Here is a 19,284-nt window from a genome sequence, read left to right on the forward strand (position 1 = left end):
AGTCATTCTCAGTGAACCTTTTTTGTTGCCTTTAAGAAGTTCCAAGTTACAGAATTCTTAGTTACCATTATAGATAGAAGTCTAAATTTAATACATTACACCTGAATTTTAGAGTAAAGATTCTGTTAACCAGAGAGAGCAAAACTAAGTAAGTACCTCAAAAGCTTACTTCTGCCTAGAGGTGACCTGTTTCACATTAGAAATATTCCTGGTACTAACTTGGCAATGATAAATGTCTTATGATTGATTGATTAATCTAACTCTGAGTAATTCACTGGATCTGGGAAGTATGGTTAGAGGAAAGAGAAAGGCAGTAGACAGAAGTCATTCTTCAACAAGTGCCATCTATGAAATTCAGAGTTACTCTTCTCAAGAAGGCTGTTAATTGCAACATGTTTTACTTTAGGCCAGGAAAAAAAAAAGTCCTTAGTGGGGAAGACTTATCTAGAGTTGATTGATTTTTACCATTACGTTATCATAAAACAAAACATACCATGATTACTCCCTGATTTAGTCTGTATCTAAAATGTTGGGCAAGTTTTACCTGAAACTGCCTCAATAGGAAGCTACCTCANNNNTGCTTATGCCCGTGTTACAAAAAGGAGGAAACTAACACTTATTGAGAGCCTACTATATGTCAGATGTTATCCTAGATATTTTAGTAATCTTCATAATAAATAAGTAAGGTAAGTATCATTAATTCTGTTTCACAGAGCAACAGTATAAGGTTTGATATGCTAACTTACTGGGGCTGAGATTAAAACCTTGTGGGATTTTGGTTGATTGATGCTGTATCAGGAGAGGCAAACTGATCAAGTGCCCCTTTGAAAGGAGTCTTGAGGCTACTTAGTAGGAAAGAGAATCATGAATGATTAACAGTGTCTGCCCATGGGCAAGGAGGAGCCAGTGGTAGCATACATATTTGATATTTGTTATCCTAACAAAAAGCCATGCCCCCTTCTGAGAAAATCTCAGTGGTTCACACTCATCAGCATTGTCCTCATCCTGGCACATATGTCCTGAGTTTCTGGGCCAGAGACACCGATTGTTGCTTTTGTGTTCCTGAAGTTTTCTAGTGTAGATATATTCTTGAATGGGCACCAGATCCCTACAAGGACACAAGAACAAGGATTGATTGTGGGACATTTCTAACATTGCCACACAGGGGACACACAGCCATCCATTTATGACTGGACCCAGCCTATATCATGCCCTTCATGGTTTATTAAATATTTGTATTTTAGATTCCCTTAATAAAATCCCCTCAAATTGCTGACAACTCAGGGCTGCAGCGTTTATTTAGTTTTCATTTTTGTTCTTTTTTTATTGGTTGCATTTATAAGGGAGTTTGAAATTGTATGCAAAGATTTATTTCATAATTAAAGCATAAAGGATGGTTTAATGGTACTGCAGGGTGCTAAGGGGAAGGATTATCACAGATGCACATTTGTAGGGAACAGCTTTGAAAAATATGACTTCTGGTCATACTGCAGATGAAGAAGAGAGGAAAAACAGCGTAGGAATTTCAGTAGTAAAATGTGCTGACTGGAACATTTTGTACCATTTTTACCTTTCCCCTCTCCCTTTTCACTAGCTAACTCCTCCTTCCTCTTTCATTTGCCAGATCCTCTGAGCATGGCTTTTCTGATCTCCTGAGCCCGAAGGACAGGCCCCTCCCAGGTGGTCAGCCTCTGGGCCTGGGCCTATCACTGCGTTCTCACACCACTGTTTTGCACATAATAGCACAACCATCCTGCTCATAGTGAGTTTGCAGCATCTGCCTTACCTGGTGGACTGTGAGCAGTTTGAGAGCAGGAGGCCGTGCCTTTGCTTTTGTACTGTGCTTGACATACAACAGGGAGTGAAACAGGTGAATGAATCTATGCTTACATTAAAGAGGGGGGACAGCTGAAGAATCAGGAGACAGGCACTTCATTTTCAGGTTGCACACAACTATTTCCTGAGAATATGAGGCTTTTACTCTATTTATGTCTCAATTTTCCTACACATGAAACAAAAATAATGCAGAATTCCATTCCTTTCTCTTCCTTATAATAAGAGCTTTGATCTCGAGAAACCCTTGGAGAAGAATTCACATATGAGAAATTAAAGACTGATTACCTGAAAAGCATGAGTGAAGCAATTTCTCGAAACTGAGTCTATAAAAGGCTTAAAACTATTTTTGTGTTTTACCGGAATAAAACGCTACAGTCATCACTTTAAAACCAACAGACTCTCAAAATTTTACGTAGATATTTTCAGCCCTAATGAGTGTTTTACAATTAATTTATATCTTTCTATTAAAATTATGGCTTGCCAGACCCCTTCCTCTGGTTTTAGTCACTCTTATAATTTTTTTTTCAAATAGTCTGCATACTAAAAGGCATTTTCCTCCTGTGTAGCTGGTCTTCCATCAAAATGTCTGAGGCTTTCTGATTTTATGACTCGGAGTTTTTGCAGGCCCCACAGTATTTCTTCTTTGTTCCCACAGACTCTGTCACACAGTCTTGATTTTTTGTTTTGTTTTGTTTTGTTTTGTTTTGTTTTGTTTTGTTTGGGCCTTGGAGACTTAAGAAGAGTGTTTAAAGGCTGGGGTTTACATTACCTTACCTAAGGTTGATTGCAAAATCACATGTACATTCTTCCATGGATTTTACCTCTCATTTCTCTTCCCAAGACTACTAATTCCTGAATTTTAAGTGTCATAATAATGAAGTATTTCTTAATTGAGCCACTGGTATATATTTTATTAACTAAAATGCTCTAAGAAGTCCATGAGAAGAAAATATAGGAACAAACCCACCCATATATAAATGCGTAAGGGCCAAGATTAACTCCTCGTTTTACCACTGAAGAGATTAAAAATGTTCACCTAGCCCAACTAGAGCACGCCACTCACTTCTCAGTTGAGCACACACTAACAAGCACCCACTCCATTCAGGGCACTTGGCCCACACCACAGTGACACAAAGCAAAGCATTTATTCCTTTAAAATGGTGGCTGGGTCAAACACTCAGGCTCTGTGACTCTACTCTTCTAGGCACTTATATCTTCTTCAATACCCCACATTCTACTAAGTAGGCACCATTACTCCATGCACTTTTAATGAAGAGAACTGAGGTAAGATTGGACGTGCAGAGCATCTGAAGGAACCACAGGAGAAGAAGAACAGATGTGGAAAACCGAAGAAATGTAAAGAAAAGAGTGAAAAGTGAAGTTAGATGTGTAGAGGCCTATTTCTACAGCCTCATGACAGAATGTCATAAGGGAATTATAATATTTCTGGCAATTACTGCTGAGAGTTCAAATGGGAAGCCAGCAGAAGCTTTAGGAAGGAAGATAATAATACCTTCCTGCCTACATCTCAAGGATCAGACGTAGGACCATATAAAATAACATGCGACTTGAAGAGTGGCATGACAATTATGAAGTGAAAAAAGGAGGAAAAAAAGAAGCCTATGCATAAAATAGTAGTGACTCAACATCTGCTAAATTGCCTGTGTGTTTTATTAGATTGTCTTATGTTCTTCTGTGGAAAAGCCAGGCCTATTTAATCTTTCTCACCTATACATATATACACAGCCCCAAGTAAATGATATTATATTGTCTTAAATTGTTTGTAAGTACAAGGCAGCACATATGCTCTCAGAATTTTTCACTTGACTTAATGTGATTTTTAAGAGGTGGCAAGTAGGAGACATTTATCTGCTTCATATTGCTCATATAATATACCATTGCTTTATGAAGTATTTTCCAAGTGGGTTAGATAATGTAGTGGTAGGCACTGTGTTATAATGTTTTATGTTATTGGGGGGAAATGTGATAATTTATTTTGGGTAAGCTATATTTATCAAGAACTGAAATCAATGAAACCACATTATTTTCTTCAGTCTGGTTATATTAGAGTCGTTTTTGACCACGAGGACATTGTTTTTAGCCAGACCACAAATTTATCACTGTGAAGAATACAGTGCACATTTTTCATTGCATGGTTTCTGGCAAGATGAAAACTGGCTTATGTTCTCTTTGAGACTTGTTTTGAGAAGTTCCATTGAGAGAGGGCCTTTTAGCAATTTTATTTTTCCTTGGCACAAATGGTGTTATGTTTATAAATATATCACATTTTGACTTCTCGTGGGATAAACAAATTTATCAGTTAATGAAAATTGAGAAATTGGAGGAGTAAGAAGTCATTTGACAATTTTTCGATGCATGAGCCCTGGAATTCTGCTTAAAAAAACCATTGTTCTTTCCAGCGTTAACTAAAACAGCTTCATCAAGCTCAGTATTTGAAAATGACCACTGCACACAATTCTTCATTGCATTTTAGAGATCATTTCAGAAGGAATCCAGTAAGTCATGCTCATTTCCATATTGCCTACGGCATTGTATCAAGGAAAAAGCAAAGAATTTTACATAAGGGTTTTACAGTAAGGCTTGAACATTATATCTTTTACTTACTGTGTGACCACAAGCACAGATATTTTACATTTGCAACCTCAGTTTTCTGTAAAATGGAGATAATGATTCCAATCTTTTTGGAGGATAAGGAGGATTAGTTAGCAGAATACGAAGCTCCTATTACAATGGGTGACAGGCATTCTCTACATGGGGATTTGTTTTCTTCTATTCTGTAATTTCTTCAGCAAAAATGTATTATCTACTATGTTCTAGGAACTTGATATACCAAAATGAACAAAACAGGCAAGGAAAAAAAAAAAACCTACTTTAGCCTATAGTCCATCTAGGGATATTGACAATATGCATATAATCAGTAAAAAATTAATACCTAAACAATAGAATGAAAGTTGCATATGAAATGGAGAAAATAAGAGGTAGAAGAGGGTAAGGAGGGACAACTGGTAGTATTAAACAAGTTGTCTAGAATAGACATTTGAGCAAGGACTTGGAGGAAGGAAGGATAATAGTATGTGTGTCTGGGGTAGAGCATTTCAGCAGAGAACAGCTAGGACAATGACCCTAGGATAAGAGCCTTCTAGGTGTTTTATCAGAGCTAAAGAAGGACAAATGTGTTAGAGGGAAGGGAAGGTGAAGTGAAGGGAAAGTACTCCAGAAACATAACAAAGGACCAGATTATATAGAACATAAATTTGTAAGGACTTTGACTTTTTTTAAATTTGTTTTAATTTTTGTATTATGTTAAGTTAGCCACCATACAGTATATCATTAGTTTCTGATGAAGTGATCAATGATTCATTAGTTGTCTTTGAATGAGATAGGAAACTATCAGAGGTTCTTAGACAATGGAGTGACATGATTTGGCTTATTTTCCAAAAAGGTATCTCTGCTTGGGGTATTAAGAAGTGGCTGTAGCTAGGGGCAAGCGTAGAATCAGAAAGACTACTTAGGAGGTTATTTCAGTAGTAGAGGTAATTAATGATGATTACTAGGACCAGGGTTCTTACAGTGGAGGTAGTGAGAAGTGGTAGAATTCTGCTTGAAGAGTCAGTGGGATTTCCTGGTTGACTGATTAAAGGATCTGAGAGGAATCAAAGGTGATTCCAAAGTGATTAGCTTGAGCTTCTGAAAGAATGGATTTGCCATCAAGTGAAATATAGAATGCTACAGATAGAGCAGCCTTGGGGATCAGGAAGGTAAAGACCTGGTTTGCATCTTTGGAAGTGTAAAATTTGAGATCTCTATTAGACATTCAAATAAATATGTCAGGGAGGCAGTTGAATATTCAAGTTTGGAGATCAGATGAGATGTCTGGGCTATATATTTAAATTCAGAAATTTCTTCAATATATAACTAAGAACAATAACATGAGACTGGGTAAGATCACCAATGAAGCAAGTGTAGATAGAAAAGATTAAGCCTTGGGACACTCCAAAACTTTATCCTTAACTTTAGTTCAAACACATAGCTGGATATAAATGTAAAAATACTGAGGTCAATAGATGCTAGATCCCTTTTGGGAAAAATTAAAAAAATCTTTTTCCTCTTGTGATTGAGAAAAATAGCGTAAGTGGATAATGATGCCTTCAATGAAACCAGAAAATTCTTGATTACGGAGAGTGATTTTAAAAAGAGGGGGGGTGCCTGGGTGGCTCAGTCGGTTGAGCAGCCGACTCTTGATCTCCTCTTAGGTCTTTGGTCTCAGGGTTGTGAGTTCAAGCCCCAAGTGCATTTTAGTATTGTTATGGCTCATGACTACTTTTCTGGGGTTTCCAGATCACTATTAACCTGCACAATCCATTCATTTATAATCAGAAGGCCTAAGAAGAGCATCTGAGTGACCCTAAAAGAAATGTTCATTATGAACATTCATAGATAGTTCAACAGATAAAAATTCAATGCCTATTCTGTGCCATTCACTGGGCTAGATAGACATTGATTTAAAGGATCTTACTGGCAAATGTGGAAGACACTCAATAGAGAGAGGTTGGAACTTTCTCCAGATTTTTTCATTCATTCATCTTTAATCAATTTCTATATTCATTTCTCATCACTATATATTTTTTAAATTTTATTAACACTAGACTGATAATACAATTGAACTGGTAACAGGTACTAAACTCCTTGCACACTATTTCATCTCTCTAATAATTCTGTGAACTAGTTACTACTATTACCTTCATTTTATGTAAGAAGTTGAAGCTCGGAGAAGGAAATTTATTTTCATGAAGTCACACAATGAATCACTGGCGGGGTATAGATTTGAACATGGATATGTCTGACTCCAAAGCCTTTTGATTTAAACCACTATGCCCTTGGAAGATAATAAAGATGAATTGTTGCAGACATGTCATGCACACAGTCAAAATTCTCATCTGCATTTTTAAAACTACATTTGTCATAAATTCACCTTCCTGAGATTATATTGGTGTTTATGTAGCAAACTTCAGGAAAATCTAGAAAGTGCTTAGCGACCTGGGAATTCCATTGTTAAACAAAGTAGTCTGGTCACCTGGTCACCATTATGATGTTTGGTCTTTAGAAAAGGATAATCCCTGGGCACTTGGATGGCTCAGTTGGTTAAGCATCTGCCTTTGACTCAGTTACCTGAGTCAGGCTCCCTGCTCAGTGGGGAGACTGTTTCTTCCTCTGCCCTTCCCCCCCTGCATTTGTGCCTTCTCAAATAAATAAATAAAATCTTTAAAAAAAGAGAAAGAAGGGGGTAGTCCCCATAATAACAGCTTTGTTAAAAAGGTGAATGTGAAATAGTGCTTCGCTTGCTCCTGAATAGCTTTGTGATATTGGAAAAAATATTTTCAGACACATACATTCCTAGATATGACATGCTGTAACATTCCTCAGGGTCTTTTCTGTTTGAAAATTCCTCTCCCTTTTACCTGGTTAGCTTCTCATTTCACATTCACTGATTCCATTTCCTTCCAGAAGGTACCACGAAACTGCCAAGACCTGGTTAATTTTCTATTCTCAATGCTCCTATAGTAATCCCTACTTACTCTCATTCTAATACTTTTATTTCCTCCTTTATTCCTTTCTTTCGTTTATTCATTCATCCTATTTCCTCTTCTCTCTTGTATTCTTTCAATGGACAAACATTAAATCAATTTCTGCTATGTGCTGGACATACTTAATAAATTACAGTGAAATTGCTTTTTTATTAGTACATTTGTCTGCTCAGGCCCTGGGATACTTGAGGGTAGGATCTGTGTCTTCATGATCACTGTATGTCCAGTGCCCAGTGCTATGTTTGCACCTAGTTGAATTATTGAATTATTCACTCATGACTACTACCCTCTGTGTCACCAGTGAACCTGGCATATGGTTCATTTATAGCATATATCATAGGTTATACTCTTAATACAATTACTTCTTTAAGTCAGCCCTCTTCTGTTATAGACATTTGATTCTATATAAATAGAATGCCAGGCACCTTCCATTTACATCTCTATCGATAGAACTTTGCACAGTTAACAGCAGTGTAGAAACTTGATAAAAGAACTTTTGTTGAATGAATGGTAGAATAACCAGCTGGTATAACATATGTTCCTATTCAAATTACTACCTAACCTAGAAGCCAAGAAACTAGAGGTTACCATTTATGAAAACCTGTTCTGTATTTAATATTAACAGGAACTATTTATTATAATCATAATGATAAAAATAAACTGATTTCTCAACTAAACTCCTAACAGATCTCCCCTAAAGAATCAGAAGCAAATAATATTTAATACATGGCAAGGATTTTCTACCCCTTTCCTCATCCAAATTGAATTGTAATAAACAGGCAGCATATTTTAAGCACATTTGAAATGAAAATATCACAGTAACTTGGAGATAATTAACATGTGACCAGCTTGAAAGTGGAATTTTTTTCTTTTCTATAATTTCTGGATAATATGGGACTCCAAAATGTGATGGTGGAGAAAGGAAGGTGGTGTAGCATAAAATAGTACAGTACTTAGGTTTGATTTTCCACTAGCTTTGTCAGTTAGTCACTAGTTTGAACAATTTACAGAATCTTCCTGGGTCTTAATTAACTCAATTATAAAACAGTAATATTTACCTCATAGGATTCAAAAGGATAATGCTTAAGATAGTTAAAATTATTGGTAAGGAAAATCAATCTTCCCTGTTTTTTTTAAAATGTACTTATTTGTTAAAAGGCAAAAAAAAAAAAAAGTCCCAAGGAAAGTGGGACAAACTGAGGAACACAAATGAAGTGATTATTTGTAGGAAGAGAGTAACTGAAATGCCAGAGTTATAAAACTTGCGTGGCTAGTCCCCTTGGAGCTCATCCTCCAATCCTTCCCAGGTTCCCACCAACTCTCTTTTGTTTGACTCTCCTCTCTTTTTCTCCCTTAATGAAGATACAAAAGTTCCAACCTCCAAAGCAATTAGGTAACTCAGGGAACCAAAGAAACTTCCGAGAGAATGTTCCTACTGACATTAAAATGTTGATATGCCCTGCCTTCCTTCTATTTTACAGCTCTGCATTGAAAATAAATAAGATACATTTCCTTATAAGTGAAAAGCAGGAAATCATTCTAACTTCCTGTCATAAAGCTTCTTATTGAGTTACTTTCTGGAAAGTCATTTTGTTTTTGCTTTTTCCTTTCAGTTAGGTTTGTTTGAAGATTGCCAGACTTGGCAAGTCCACCTGAAAGGGTTTCCGGTGGCTTTGGCTTTAGACAGAGGAGCCAAAGATCTGCTACTTTTAACCCATCCCAAATTCTTTGAGAGAAACAAATGAAAGATTCTTTCTAGGACAGTTTTTGCATTTATCTGATGGGGAATGGTGTGCAATGAAAAAGTTGTCTTGGCAGAAGCTTTTAAGGAATTCTGTGAATACTGAACCCCAATTGTTGCTTTCCACTATTTTTCCCTCCTTCCTTGCTCAAATTTGATTAGATTGCAGTTGCATTCTTCTGTCAGGGAACAATTACCTTCTCCTTTTGATTTTAATTCCTAATCAGACTTCTCTGTTGCTTTTTTCCCACCACATCATCATAGTCCAAAACACAGATTCACATTGTGATTTGCAAAATTTCATTATTGTGGTTTTTCTCTTATCCTCCTTTTAAAATCCCCATTTTAATCTTTATTTTTAAATTGTATCTTTCAGTATTCAATATTTGAATAGCTCAAATAGTATGAGTATTTTAACTTCTAAAGATTGTAAACATGCTGGGAATTATAGAACAAACATAAAAAACCCAGATTTAACAAATGGTGATATTTTGTCATAATTATTTCAAATTACACACACACAGTTTACAGACAAAATTAAAACCTCTTTTGTAACTCCCATCTGACTCCCTCCCTTCTCTCTCTCCAGAAAAAATCACTGTTCTGAAATAATCTTTTTAAACAATATTCACTCTTTATGTTGCAACTACTTGATTAATATTTATAGAGCAGTCCACTATGTATGCATTAACTTTCTTATTCAGTTTTTGGACAATCCTGGAGATGATAATTGCCTTGTTCCAAACTATTCTTTCCACTAGAATGTAAACATCAAAGGGTGGAGAATTTTATGTTTTAGTCATGGAAATATTTTCAGCCTTTAGAATATTGCCTGGGGCAGAGGAAGTGCTAGGTATATATTTTTTGAACAAATGACTAATGATTCAATAATGATTTTTAATTTCCCTTAGAACAAACTTCAAACTATTTACCATGGCTTACAAAGCCCTCCAAGAATTGGCCTCTGCCTCGCTTGCCTGTCTCATTCCCTCCACCCCATAGTCTCTGTTCTTCCTCAGTTCTTGTATTCTATGCCCCAAACACTCTTCTCTTTCATTTTAGTTTGGCCAACTTCCACCTTTCCTTTAACTCTTGCATGTCCAGTGTTCATGGACGAGGCAAACTTAAAACTCATCTAAGTTGCTTACACTGATGTAGGATCCTATGCCCTTGGGTGCTCTCTGTTATTAACACTCAACCTCTCACTGTTCTCTATCAATATTTAGGATGATCATCTCTTTGAGGGCAGGGATCCCATTTATCCTTTTCCCGGCTAACACAGACATCTGAAGAGTGTTAGACAAAGAATAATGACTTGCTGTCTCAATGAAAATAAGTTGGATTAGGGACATTACCTGTATTCTGCCCTCCCTCATCCTCCATTTTTAAATCTCCTTTTTTCCCCTTCTTCTTCCTGGTTTTCATGCCAGATTCTCTTTCTCTCTTTTCCTAATTTCTGGTTCCTGCCAATTTATGATAGCTATTAAGAATATGGCTAGCTTAAAATTTATTTTAATAGACTTATTGGTGGAAATATATTCTTATAACATAATCCAATATTATATGCATATATGTTTATACACACACATATGTACAAATGTATGTATATGAGAAAGTCACCCATAATCCCAGCACTCACAAACATTTTTTCCTACCAGTGAGTCATCTTCATTTCAGCCATCTATCATATGAATATATACAACTATACAGATACATGGATGAAAATATAGATAGACATTAATGTCAGTTGATTGTCACCTCTAGTTGTTTTTCTAAATAATTATTCAATTGTTGTAGGCTCAGATCTCTTGACCATGCTACCATTCTTATAGAATTGTGTTGGGATTAAATAAATTAACATTTGTAAGATGCTTCAAACAGTTCCTGACACGTAGAAAGCATACATGTATGTGTAGTTGCTATCTATTATCACAATGAGGGTACTGACAGAGAGGTGACCTGAGCTATCATGTTATAGGGCTGAAGTAGGGTAACTATAAGCCAAGTGGGTAGAAGGAAGACTTAAAATTTTCCCTGAAGCTAGCCCCATCTCTGTGGTGTGCTGAAGCCAGCAGAGTAGTCTTCTGGCTACAGAGCAGCCCCAAGTGCTCTGATGACATTGCATCAGAGTCAGTGAGATAGGGTCACAAAGAGCTACAGGCTCCTTGGAAAAATGCCGTAGATCTCAATTAAAGGTTAAATTTCACATAATATCAATGTGGAGACCTTTCCAAGTTTGGCATTTATTGCCCGCACCTTCTCCTCCCCTACTGCCACATACAAACCAACTCACTTGTATGCACGTAGCCAGAGGAAAAGCATTTCATTCTTCTGCTTGAAAACCTCCACTGGCCCTACACTGCCTATAGGATAAAGTCCAAACTCTTTAGTTAAAGGCTGTCTTCATAGGATGGCCCTAATACATACTTTCATCTTCATTTGTTACACTCCCCATAATTTTCCTGCTGGTTGACATACATTGACTGAGTGCCTGCTCTGTGCAAGACATCATGTCAGATGCTGGGAATGCAAATATGATTGAGATAGAGTTATGTACCTGAGAAACTAATGATTCAGTAAGAAAGGAAGATAAAGATAAAGGCCATTAAAATCCAGTTTGAAAACTGATGTAAAGAGGGAAGCAGAATTTACTTTAGAAATACAGAATAGGGGGCTTCTCAGTCTAAGTACATAAAAAAAGATTTCATAGAGAAAGTGACATTTGAACAGAGTAAGAAAGGATAAGCCAGAGTTACTCAAGTAAAGAGGAGTAAGTGCCTTCCAAGCAGAGAAGATAACACAGGTATTGACATGGAGGAATAAAGTAGCATTGGGTGTATATAATGAATTATAAACAGCCCTTGATGCCAGAAGGTAAAATGAGAGTTGATAAGTGGTAGTGACTGAAACTAGAAAGATTATAGGAGGGCGGGGATGAGAGGGAATTTTGTATGCCATGTTGAAAAACTTGGTTTTTATGAAATTGAGGAATGTACCCTCTATCCCTACACTCTGAAGGGTTTTAATCAGGAAAGGATGCTGTATTTTGTCAAATGCTTTTTCTGCATCAATTGAGAGGATCATATGGTTCTTGACTCTTTTCTTGTTGATATGATCTATCACACTGATCGATTTGCAAATGTTGGACCACCCTTGCATCACAGGGATGAATCCCACTTGGTCTTGATGGATAATCCTTTTAATGTACCGTTGGATCCTATTAGCTAGGATCTTGTTGAGAAGTTTGGCATCGATATTCATCAGGGAAATCGGTCTGTGATTCTCTTTTTGATGGGGTCTTTGCCTGGTTTGGGGATGAAGGTAATACTGGCCTCATAGAATGAGTTGGATAGTTTTCCTTCTGTTTCTATTTTTTGAAACAGCTTCAGGAGAATAGGTATTATTTCTTCTTTGAATGTTTGGTAGAATTCCCTGGGGAATCCGTCAGGTCCTGGACTCTTGTTTTTGGGGAGGTTTTTGATCACTGCTTCAATCTCTTTGTAATTAATCTGTCTGTTTAAATAGTCAATTTCTTCCTGTTTCAGTCTTGGTAGTTTATAGGTTTCCAGGAAGGCATCCATTTCTTCCTGGTTGTTTAATTTATTGGCATAAAGTTGTTGATAAAAGTTTCTAATGATCCTTCCTATTTCATTCGTGTTGGTCATGATGTCTCCCCTTTCATTCATAATTTTATTAATTTGGGTCATATGCACCCCAATAGCAGCATTGTCCACAATAGGAAGGAGCCGAGATGCCCTTCAACAGATGACTGGATTAAGACGATGTGGTCCATATATACAATGGAATATTACTCAGCCATCATAAAGAACGATTACCCAACATTTGCAGCAAAATGGACGGGACTGGAGGAGATTATGCTAAGTGAAATAAGTCAAACAGAGAAAGACAATTATCATATGGTTTCACTCATTTATGGAACCTAAGAAATAGCAGGAAGATTGGTAGGAGAAGGAAGGGAAGAATGAAGGGGGAGGTAAACAGAGGGGGGAATGAACCATGAGAAACTATAGACTCTGGGAAACAAAGTGAGGGCTTCAGAGGGGAGGGAGGTGGGGGATTGGGATAGGCCGGTGATGGGTATTAAGGAGGGCACATATCACATGGAGCACTGGATGTTATACGCAAGTAATGAATCATGAAACACTACATCAAAAACTAAGGATGTATTGTATGGCGACTAACATAACATAATAAAAAATTATTATAAGAAAAGAAAAAAAAAGGAAAACTCGAAATATATCCAGTAGAGATATGGAAATGCTGGTAAGTGTTGAGCAATGAAGCAAAAGGGACAAATCTGTATTGTGGATACATTATCCAGCAGCAAGATAAAAAGTAGACTTAGAGACAAATGGCATACATTTGGGAATACGGAAATACACTGGGAAATTACTGCAATGCTCAAATGTGAGAAGATGAGAACCCAGTCAAGGGAAGAGTTGTACAAATGGAAAGGAGAGAATAAGAACATTTAGCAATTCAAATAGCCAGGCTTGACAGGTGCCTGGATGTGGCCAGGAATAGAGAAGAGTTGCACACTCCTTCTAATATGAACTTCTTCACTTTTTAAAAAGTGAGATGAGATTATGCCTCAACATTAAATGTTCTTGAATTTTGCATGTTAAGCATGTCCTCCTTCATTCTTCCATAATACTTTTGTTCATTTCTTATCTATCTGCAGCACTCAGTACACTGTGTTGTTACCATTTATATGCTTTTCTCCCACTAGATTATAAGTTTCTTGAAAAATTTGACTATATTTTATATTTCCAGTTTCTATTATATTTTCTGCTCAAACTAAGGAGCTTGTTAAATTAATTAATTCATATTTCATATTTTTACCTTTTTGCCTCCCTTATTAACTTCTTTTTTTTTAAAGATTTATTTATTTTAGGGGGGGAAGGGCAGAAGAAGAGGAAGAGAGAGAATCCTTAATCAGACTCCCCACTGAGCGTGAAATCCAAGGACCCTGAGATCCCAACCTGAGCCAAAATCAAGAGTCAGCCGCTTAACTGACTGAATCATCCAGGCTCCCCCTTATTAAAGATAAGCTATCTTCTTTAAGATAGACATTGCATCTTTATTTCTAGATATTTATTTCAATGGTAGGCAAATAAGCTTGTAATATGCATTTGATAAATGTTTATTGAAAAAATTGGAAGGAGGGGCACCTGCGTGGCACAGCGGTTAAGCTTCTGCCTTCGGCTCAGGGCGTGATCCCGGCGTTATGGGATTGAGCCCCATATCAGGCTCCTCCGCTATGAGCCTGCTTCTTCCTCTCCCACTCCCCCTGCTTGTGTTCCCTCTCTCGCTGGCTGTCTCTATCTCTGTCAGATAAATAAATAAAATCTTAAAAAAAAAAAAAGAAAAAATTGGAAGGAAAGATGAAAGGTATTATATTCTGTTTTTATATTGTAAAAATTAGAAATAGCTGTGAAATATAATCTTGAGAACACAATGACATATTCTTTTACATGTTTGGGAGAAAAAAAGAACCCAAACCAAAACAACACAAAAGCCAAACAAACAAAACAAACAAGAACAGCAAAAACAAAAAACCAAGCTGAGATGAGTTTTACCCTGTGCTAACATTCTTCAAAAACTCATTAGTTAGAGCTTCCTGGTTTAGACTAAGGAAAAGTACTAAGAGTAGCAAAGTTTTAGACCAACTTCCACCCAACTCTGTGCTACTTTTTTTGCTTTTGGATATGTCATGACATATTTTAGTCTTTTCCTGGCAAATAGCTCTCCCTCTCCACCTCAAATGATGGTTAACTGGGACCCTGCTTAGGACCTTCTGGGAATAGTCTGAGGATGGGCTGAAAACATCCAGTAGAAAACCTAGGAATTCTGATCTACTTTGGGGGTGAGGGCAGGAATATTGACCAATCTCTCCCTGAAATATAAAGATTTTCATGGTTAGCCCAGGCATTGGGAAGGCTTCTGTCCCTAAGGGAATTCTTTGTCACATGAACAAGACCACCAAGATGAGAAATACTTGGAGGTGTGACCCCTTCCATCCATGCCTGCATCCTTTTGCAGTTCATTTTTGAGTCATATACCTACGCTGACATTGTGATACATATACCTGTAAGGTCATCAGTGGGCCATGACCCTAGCTGGCACGCCTTGCAGGTGTACTCATCAAAGACATACTCATTCTCTTTACAGGGTGTACAGGTCCAACAACAGCTGACTTCTCCCTTCCGGATCACCTAAGGTAAATATTTAAAATTTTGATTATTTTTGTACAAATAAAAATCCAGCAATCCATTATTCAAATATGCTGCTTTGCAAAGCAGAAATGGCTTTCACATAAGTTATTTCAGATGTTATCAGATAGGCAACGTAAGCATTAATATTCTCATTTTATAATCAAAGAAGCTGAAGCTGAGTTTAAGCTATCAGTCCACATCAAAAATTAGTTGTTGACAGGGTCTGGAATTAAATTAAATGCAAATCTTTGGATACTTAGCTTTAGATGTCTATATTTAATTAAGTGCCTGTGTTTGTGCTCATATATAAATACATTCATTTACGTATGTATGTATGTATGTAACTGAATTTTCCCCAAAGTCTGTGTCTGTCTTTCCCTAAAACTAAGAACTTTTACTCTTCAAATTTACCTTGGCTTCCCTCCACTAGTTGAATAATTTTTAGCAAAAAACATCATATACCTGCTACAGTTCAAAAATCTACCCATATTGATTAAAAATCATTAGGAATTTCTACTGAATTAAGAGGTAAAACATGACTTTTTTTTATGGAGTTCATCTTTTGGTCTCTGTTTCTACTGAAAATCTGGTTCAATAACTCACAGCTCATTCCTTCCTATTCTAGTAGCTTTGATTTGCTTGGGATGTCGGTGGATAAGGTCATTGAGACTATTATATACCCCTTCATCTGTTAGATTTTTTAAGGCAATAGGATATAATTGAAATAATTTAACAGTTGAAGGAGTCCCAGATGTTATTCTTTAGAAATGGATGTCTTTTATTTTTTTCCGCCACTGGTGCATGAATAGCCTCTGTGGAATAGAGACAGCATTCATTAAACATTCCTATAAATAATTAAAACTCTGATTAATCACCAGCAATAACCAGACACAGCGATGATTATACCATATATTCCTCGTCCTCCATCCTGACTCTATTACTGACCTTCTATAGTAACAACATCTAGATATTGATAGCCATATACAGTTGTAATCTGGCACCTCTTTCTTTATATTTTCTATCCCTTTTGCTGGCTCTTGACACTGCAACCACACAAGGAGAGAATGATGATGAAAAGGTCTGAATCGTCCTTTTCTTGAAATAACCAGATAAGTGAGGCAGAGTTGCTAATTAGACTTGCTTAATCTACCTAAAGTACTCTTCATAATAATACTTATTGGCTGTTTTCTGTATGCTGGCAGTACACTGTTATCTCATTAAAACATTAGAGTGGCTCTGTTTAAGGTGGTTGGTTTTATTTTGTTCTTTTTTTTTAAGGGGAGAGAACCTAGGTGTAATGAGCTTACATAACACATACGGTAAATAGCCATTGGACTTCAAGGCTCATGCTCATAAACCCTGAGCTTTATTGGTCTATATAAAGGCACAGGTGAGGGGATGGGTGAAATAGGTGATGGGGATTAGGAGTGCACTTGTCATGATGAGCACCTGGTGATGTAGGGAAGTGCTGAATTACTATATTGTATACCTGAAACTAATATAATGCTGTATGTATAACTAACTGGAATTAAAATAAAACCTAAAAACAATAAAGATAGAGTTCATGATATTTTGAAAAATATAGTAGGAAGAGTCCTGGCCTTGAGAATCAAGAGGCACAGGATTCTAGTCTTTCTTGTAGCCACTAAATAAATAGTTGTGCAGCTTTGAACAGTCCCCCAGCTGATCCTGTTTCTTCATACCAAGACGAATGTTTTTAAATAATATCTAGCTTTATAGGCTTTCCCAAGGATTAAAATATTATAGTGATTTGTAAACTGTAGGACACTCTAAAAATGTTAACTGTTTTATTAGTAATGTACATATAAATATTTATAGAGAGAAGTAAATTTGATTTTAAGGTAATTTCAACCACACTTGGTAAAACTACTGTTGGACAATTACTAGATTTTGTAATGCAAGCAAGCATTTGAAATACTGAAGGATTTTCTTTCTTATCAGGGCATGGCAAACAAAAGCAGTTGCATTCTTCCTCCTAAAAATATACTCACTTCCATGCTTTAGTTTGCACTGGTGTGTAAAATTTCAGTTTTTGTTTTTTTTTACCAAAATAAGATCATTTCCTTTTCCAAAAATAATTCCAATATTATAGTCTTTTTTTGTTTGTTTGTTTGTTTAATCTGGTGACAGCTCTATATGTCTGTTTCTGATCATTTAGGTTTGATTTTTTAAAACTTTTTCTCATTTGATATATACGTTCTGTTTCACATTCATTTTGAGTATAAGGGGTAGTGATAATTCTGTTACATAGTGATTCCCATTCTTTTTGAAAACCCTGGAAGTAGTGCTGCTTTCTTTATGAATAATAATATGTAACACATTTGAACCTTTGCTAGATCAAGTGTACTTCCATGGACACTAAGTTAACAAATCTGAAAAATGGCATGAGGTGTTGACATCTTTAATGAAATTGCTCAATGACATCCTTAAACCATATTAAGAAAATGTTGTCTACTGTGTATTTAATAGAGTGAAAATGATATACGGTTAGGAAAATAAAATTTGGGATCAAAAAAGACTAAATAAACATTACAGATTAGCTAGTATTAAAAATATGATACTAGGGAGTCAAATTCTTCCCATGATGTAATTTTTTCACAGCAGAATGAGGTAGAAAAAGATATATAAAAAAATCCCCAAATCAGCCATTCAGCATTTTGAAGTTACAGTTCAAACTGTCTTGCTGTGAAAGGTCAAAACGAATAACATCCATGTAGTAATTTACACAGGCTTATCTTTCTACAGGAGGAAATGGAAATTATGAACAATCGATATTCCGAATGAATCTAAAAAACATTTCACATACAGAGTCTAATTTCAAGATGACTGGGCAAGATGCAGACTGTCACTGAATATTAAGTGTTTGCAAACTTTTTCTGCAAAAGACCAAATAGTAAATATTTTTGGCTTTGTTGTCCAGGCAGTCTCTATTGCAACTCAACTTTTCAACTCAATTTATTATAGCATGAAAGCAGGCATAGACAATATATAAACAAATGAGCCTTGTGTACTTCAATTTTTTAAAAGATTTATTTATTTATTTATTTATTTGAGAGAGAGAGCGTGCACATGCACATGAATGGGGGGGCAAAGGGAGAGAGAGAGAGAATCTCAAGCAGACTCCCCACTGAGCATGGAGCCTGATGTGGGCTTGATCCCAGGACCCTAAGATCAGCCCTGAGCTGAAATCAAGAGTCAGACACTTAAACTGACTGAGCCACGCAGGTGCCCCTCAATAAAACTTTATTTACAAAACCAAGCAGCAAGGTTGGATTTGGCACATGGGCTGTGGTTTACTAACCCTGTTGTGTATCATAACAAAACATAAGAAATTTTTAGCTACTCCATAAACTACTGTGCCATTTAGCAGATACTAAAAAAATTATATTTATATTTATTTACCTTGTCTTTCTTCTTTCTGGTCTTATGCTTACCAAATCTTCAGAACTACCTCTTGAAGATCTTACAATTAATATTGAATTATTTCAGTTTCATTTGTAATCATCAATGAATGAACACCTCAAATGTTTCAAACAGAGTAAACACAAGGTTGATTGAAAAGACCAAGGCCAACTTCTCTGGGTGTATACACTGCCTGAAATGTGGTACCATAGTATTTCAATAAGTATTTGATGAGTAAATTATTTTGATATCATTTTTCTTCCCCTAGGGCCTTATACCCAATAACTAAACTTCTTTCTATTTTTATTATATCTTCATTCTTTCTTTCATGACCGTTTATTTTTCATGACTGTTTATTTCCTGTAAGTGTGGCCAGAACTTACTTAGTCTAAAAGTAACTTTTCAATGTCCTCAAACTACTAGGACTGCCCCTTACCTGCTT

At 36.3% G+C, this 19,284-nt stretch overlaps 1 protein-coding gene across 1 annotated transcript in view; it reads right to left on the reverse strand.

Moving 5' to 3' along the window:
- The window catches only part of GRM5 (glutamate metabotropic receptor 5), a 506,772-nt gene that overhangs the window by 65,321 nt on the left and 422,167 nt on the right, over nucleotides 1-19,284 (reverse strand). Inside the window, 1 exon segment of the mRNA XM_040630952.1 lies at nucleotides 15,293-15,419. Within this exon segment, the coding sequence (XP_040486886.1) occupies nucleotides 15,293-15,419 (127 nt within the window).

The sequence above is a fragment of the Ursus maritimus genome, unplaced genomic scaffold, assembly GCF_017311325.1.
Source record: "Ursus maritimus isolate PB19 unplaced genomic scaffold, ASM1731132v1 scaffold_16, whole genome shotgun sequence".
Taxonomy (NCBI): domain Eukaryota; kingdom Metazoa; phylum Chordata; class Mammalia; order Carnivora; family Ursidae; genus Ursus; species Ursus maritimus.